This window comes from Cricetulus griseus, chromosome 5 (assembly GCF_003668045.3).
Source record: "Cricetulus griseus strain 17A/GY chromosome 5, alternate assembly CriGri-PICRH-1.0, whole genome shotgun sequence".
In the NCBI taxonomy this organism is placed as follows: Eukaryota; Metazoa; Chordata; class Mammalia; order Rodentia; family Cricetidae; genus Cricetulus; species Cricetulus griseus.
The window spans coordinates 179336497-179342493 of record NC_048598.1 but is presented as its reverse complement, the minus strand read 5'-3'; the positions used below and the strand labels follow the sequence as shown (position 1 = coordinate 179342493).

The window sequence follows — 5997 nt, the reverse complement described above, 5'->3', positions numbered from 1 at the left end:
AGGGGATCCACTTACCTATAGCTGCTGCCACCAGGTAGAGGATGATCCAGCTCCTGTCCATGCTGAAAACCTGTGTGCTCTGGACTGGGGGCAATGGGGTAATAGCCTGCTGCTGTAAGGCATGGGGACATTATTTACTCACAACCAGAACCTGCAATTTACATATTCATGAGGGAGGGTAGTTATTAGATCAGAGCTGATCCTTTTTGAGATAGATGAGGAAGAGGACTTCTGTGATAGGCATCAAGGTCTGGAGGTCTGAGCTTCAAATCTGTCTGAAGAAATCATTTTGTGCTCAATCCTGGCACTGTTTACACAGATCTTTTCCATCCCACAGAGAGTCAGTTCATCACATCCAGGTTTGTAATGCAGAAATAACATTTAATGGTTCAAGGAGCACCTGAACCACCTTAGGGTCACCCATGTATGCGATGAAGAGAAGTCCACTGAGATCATCCTGGCCCAATAAGACACTAGCACAGAGCATTGGAAACTGCTGTCTTTGCCATACCAGTGAGTGATCAACAGGACTATGGACACCCCTGAAATCAGCTTGCAAGCCTTGGGACATTTTTTTCCCAAAATATTTCTCAGGGTCCTGAGGCCCACATTTATTTAATCTATGCTTATAAATGGTTTGTACCTCTACCATGGCAATGGAATTCAATGTGGCATTTGGTGGGTTCACACACTGGTTCTGGTTAACAAAGAACCTCTCCAGTGTAGAGCATGGAGATCTACATGCCAACTACACAATGAGCTCTCCATGTATGATGTTGACAATGAAATCCACAGAGTCCCTTGAAATCTCAGTGCACAACTTCCTGCTCTACTTCCACTGCCTTTACTTCCTAGGGATTGGTGGGTCTACAGTGCCCCCTGCTGGTCTTAGGAACCAGTTTATATAAGTTTGTTTGTGATCTCACAGTCCTCTCATAATGGTGCCTCCTTCAGTGCCTACCTGGTGACTGTGAGTGATAATTTGAGGACAAAAGGTAAGCTGTACCTGAATTGTTTAGAAGATCTTCATAAATCACAGTCGTTTCTTTAGGTGTTGTTGCATCTATCTGTATCATTAGCCACTCATGGGGAAGTGAGTTAGAAGCACAACTGTTGGACACTGTTTATAAGGTCATTTGTCAACTCTTGGCGCTGCCTTTGGGACACAAAGCCTTACAACACCAGGGAGAGGATGAATCACAGCCTGCTACTTACAGATCACTTGGCATCTCTACAAAATGTTTTCACACTTGAGAAAGAACCACAATTTCAGCAACAGTAGACTGTGATTCCATCTTCTTTTCTAATTTATCATTTCTATCATCAAGGCTGTATGTCTGCATGTAAAGACTTAAGAGTGATGGAGTGGTCTCTTTGCCATAAACCTTTCTGAATGGAAGATGCTGTCTCTGTCTTCAGGAGGTTCTCTTCTCTTTCTACAATATTTTCCCTAATTTCAGCCTCCACTTACATATATGCAGGTCATGGCTGCTAAAGATTTTCAAAGACTTGGATGTATTTGTTATAAGCTTAGTGAATGATAACGGTGTAGTGCAATAAATTGCTATCATCTCCAAAGATGAATCCATGAAGATTGAGTGGAACCACCTGGATTAGGGACCACAAACTCTTAATCTTCATAAAATACAACAGACAGACATGCATATCTGAACAATTATTAAAAGGGACCTAGTTTGTATAACAGGAAGCCAAGGATATGAAACTCAGAAAGGAGAGGAAACCACAGAGACTAGGAGGAAATGTTTGCCCTCTCCCAACACTGTGACAGAGCTGAGAACCAGCCTGCGATACTGTACAGCTGTCAACCCAGGCTGTGTCTCTGTGTTCCCTGAGCGCAGTAGTATGTGGCAGTATCTGCAGTGTCCACTCTGGCAATCTTGAGGAATACCTTGTTATTTGAGGTGTCTTTGGAGATTGTGAGCCGGCTCTTCAGGGATGGGGTATAGTATTTATCATCATTCCACCAAATGTTTGACAGCCACTCCAGACCCTTCCCTGTGGGCTGGCAGATCCAGCCCACACCCATACCAGAAGTGCTCAGTGAAAATCCAGAGAAAGTGAAGGTCAGACTGAGAGTCTGGGAAGGCTGCACCAGCCCAGGGCCAGACTCCTTCAGGGTAACCTGGGACAGGACATCTGTGGGGGAAAAGTAGAAGATAAGTTGGCACAGAGTGAATTATGGGAGTTCATGCAGTAGGAATCCATGGCACTCACATGCAGGCACAATCAGCATCAGGAATGAGGAGGCAAACAGGGCCATGGCTGCACACCAGTGACTGCCCAGGCCCAGCTTTGCCTTTTCAATCTATGCTTGGTTGGAGCCAGTAGAGATTTGCATTCCCTCACCAGGAGCTGACTCTGATGGAGGACTTAAATTATGGGTCTCAGTGGGACCTGTTGTGAGATGATGTACATGGGATGCCTCAGGTTAATTCACCTCTGCTCACTACAGACAGGAGCCAACATGAGAAGACCCAGGTCCTCAGTATTCAACACATCAGATGAGAACTGTATGAAGGCTGCAGTGCAGAGCATTGCCATCTGCAGACTGGCAGTTATGCAGTCTGTAATTGCATGCAAGAGAGTTGATTTCATTGACTTTACAGATCTGTCAATTTTCTGTCTCATATAGTTGACATTTCTATTCATTCAACATAGGCAGCTTCATGTTTACCCTGCCGTCTATTTCTGAAAACTTTAAAAACAGCATCAACAGAAAACATAAACTGTAGCAGAGACATGGTCAGTTATCTCAATTCTCTCAGATGCTGAGCATCCTGGAGAAAGGGAAGAAGGACAGAGAATGATGAAAGTCACAGCTCACAGTGCCCAGGGATTTCTTCACAGGTTTCAGTGATGTTAAAGAGCAATGTAATTTGCTTTTTTCTGTGACACTGATGTTTTGAGATTCAGAAAGAAAATGATTCGCTTCTCTTTGAACAAATTTCACAGTGGCATTGTGATATCAACATGATTCAATCCTTGGAATGTAGCTTGAGTGAACTGCTGATTTCTTTATTTAAGGAAGGCTACATCAAAAATTACTCATTTTATGAAAACAACATTTTCTCAATTAAGTGTTTAGAAGATAAAGATACCAAGATGTTTCTAAAGCATGAATATGAACTTACCACAAGCATTTAGTAATACTGCCAAAAGAAACCAAATCCAGAATGCTGAGAGTGAGCTGAGGCACTGAACTCTTGTGGTAAGATGAGGAATAAGAGCTGTAGTATCACATGGTTCCTTTTCCAGAGTGTTTCAATGATTTAATCTGTTATTAAATTGTGTGTCTTGAAACAGGAGACTTCTGACATCACCTCTATGACATAAGAAGTTCACCACACACATCCTCATCAAAGGCAGGCAGTAGGAAGGATCCATAGGAGGAAAAGTACCTGCATAGGATTATACAGAGATGAAGTTGCCATCTTAGGACAGAAGGATTAGAGGCCCAGAGATGCAGGGAATGCTGCTACCTGAGTATGGAAAGGCAGGCACCAGACACTCCTAAAGAGAGAGGTTCATTTGTAACCAGGAACAATAACTGCATTTCAGATGCTTTTTATGTGGAGGGAATAAAAGTGTGATGCTGTCTCAGGTGTGTGATATGAGCTGCAGTAGACATAGACATTTTCCCTGAATCCGTCAGATGTGCACAGAGAACTCCCAGGTCTGAGTCAAAAGAAGTGCAGACAAGTGTGCCTTGTGCAGTCCAAAAGTTAAATACATAAACCTAATCCAACAAGACGTTATATAAATGTAGATGCTAAGCACCCTGCCAATGAGAGATCAAAAGGAGGAGATATGACTCTAAAATTGGAGCAGATTAAGTCATCCATTCAGAACATTTCACTGAACTACTTGACAGCTTTGAAAATCTCAAGCCTGGGACATATGCATGTCAAGAATTTATTGTATTTCCAGTGTCTGATGTTGGCATGACTGTCTCTCCTCTGTTGATCACGGTGATAGGTGAGGTGAGAAGCACTGCAGAGGGAACAATCGTTAGATAAAATGGAACCACAAACTCACCCTTCAGAAATCTCAGTTACCTGGATTGTGATCAGTGGTTCTATTTTGGGATTAATGTAGGCAGATCAAGTTACATGCTGATGATGTGAGTAAGGGGATCTCACACAGGCATGGAGAAGAGCAGTGTGCAGACATTCCTTTAGGTGATGTATGCAGTCTGCCATCAGAGCCAGGATCTAATCTCATGAGCTGAAAGTCATCTAGCCATTAATTGAAAACACATTTAGAAAACACCAAGATGAATGTAGTAATGAAAATAATTGAATTAAAAGTTCAATGCTACAACTTCTGAGCCTTATAAGTCTACAGCCTCCAGAAGAGGAGAGGGGGTTAGACTGTTACTATAAATCTTTCTGCCAAAAGCCGCCTGAGCCCCACCACCACGTGTGAGCTTTACGCCAGCTGCCCGCCTGAGTTAGGGCCCAAATGAATACACAGAAACTTGTATTAGGTTCAAAGCTGCTTGGCCAATTACTAGGACTTCTCATCTGCTAGCTCAGTCTCAACTATCATAAATCTATATATTTTATAAGACTTATCTTATCCGATGCCTTATTTGTGTCCCTCCTTGCCGGTGGATCACATCCTGCCGCTGGAGAAGGAAGAGGAAAAAGGGCCCTCCCTGTTTCTCCTTCTCTTAAATATGAGTCTCCTTCCTATGTCAATTCCCGCCTGGATCACCACTTCTCTACTACATTTCCCAGAATCCTCTTTGACTCCTTGTCCAGTCTAACTTGCTGTCTCATTGGCCAAACAGTATTTTATTTAACAATCAAAAAGATAAACATACACAGTACATTTCCCTATCATCTCCTCTTTTCTCTCTAAATAAAAGAAGGAAAACTTATCTTTCATAATAACTGAAGAAAAATATAACCATAACTATCTGTCTTTAATTCTATCAAAGACCACAGAAGGATAATATATAAACTCTAGAATTGACAGAGACATCTGCTACCTGGACAGTCACCCAAAGTTCCTCTGTAACGTTGGGGCAACCCTCTTCAGCCCATAGGACAACTCAAGGTGACTGCTGAGACTGAGCCTGGCTCCCCTTCCACTTGGTTCCCTCTGATTTAGTAAAACTGTTCCTGTCAAGGGTCTGTTCTAACCTCAGGATGAGGCAAAAGTCCATCTGAGGTTCCCAAGCTTCCCCAGCAGCTGATCCTGGTGACCACAGAGAATCACTCTTCCTCATAGACACTTTCTGTATTAGGTTCAAGTAGGACTAGCTGACATATTTGTTTTAATAAATTGCATCAAAATAGGACTTGTTTATCTTTAGAGACATGATCAATTCCTAGATTCTATAATTGTTAAGAGGATTGTCAGAAAAGTGTCAGATGGAGAAGGCATCTTCATAACACAGAAAACAAGCCATTATGTCTGAACCTGGGCTTTATGGATGCTGAGCGCCCCCTGCTGGTCATGGGTATCTGCCAGGGAGGTTTTTGTCTGGGCTCACACTGAAGACTCCTCAGTGTGTTGCTTGTACAGTAATAAGTGGCCGTGTCATCAGTTCTCAGGTTGTTCATTTGCAGGTCGGCCATGCTTCGGGAATCATCTCTGGAGATGGTGAATCTGCCTTTCACCGAATCAGCATAAGAGGTTGCATAATTGTTACTTTCAGTGCTTACATAAGCAACCCACTCCAGCCCCTTCCCTGGAGCCTGGCGGACCCAGTGCATGTTATAGTCAGTGAAGGTGAATCTAGAGGCCGCACAGGAGAGTTTCAGTGACCCTGTAGGCTTCACCAATCCTCCACCAGACTCAACCAGCTGCAACTCACAGTGGACACCTTCAAACAGAGAGGAACCTGATGAAGAAACTGTCACAAAGTCTACTGTCTCTGTCACTCATGTCTCCTCACACACTCAGAATCCCGTGTTATCTACCTTTTAAAAGAGCAACAAAGAAAACCCAGTGCAGCCCCAACCCCAT

The 5997-nt window shown here is 43.2% G+C and overlaps 2 gene segments (V, D, J or C); both read right to left on the bottom strand.

The window, feature by feature from the left end:
• Positions 1–1822: 1822 nt before the first annotated feature.
• LOC118239009 lies at positions 1823–2281 on the bottom strand. The segment is given in 2 exon segments: positions 1823–2157; positions 2236–2281. Coding segments are annotated over 2 exon segments (381 nt in total).
• Positions 2282–5414: 3133 nt separating this feature from the next.
• LOC118239008 lies at positions 5415–5997 on the bottom strand. The segment is given in 2 exon segments: positions 5415–5854; positions 5952–5997. Coding segments are annotated over 2 exon segments (486 nt in total).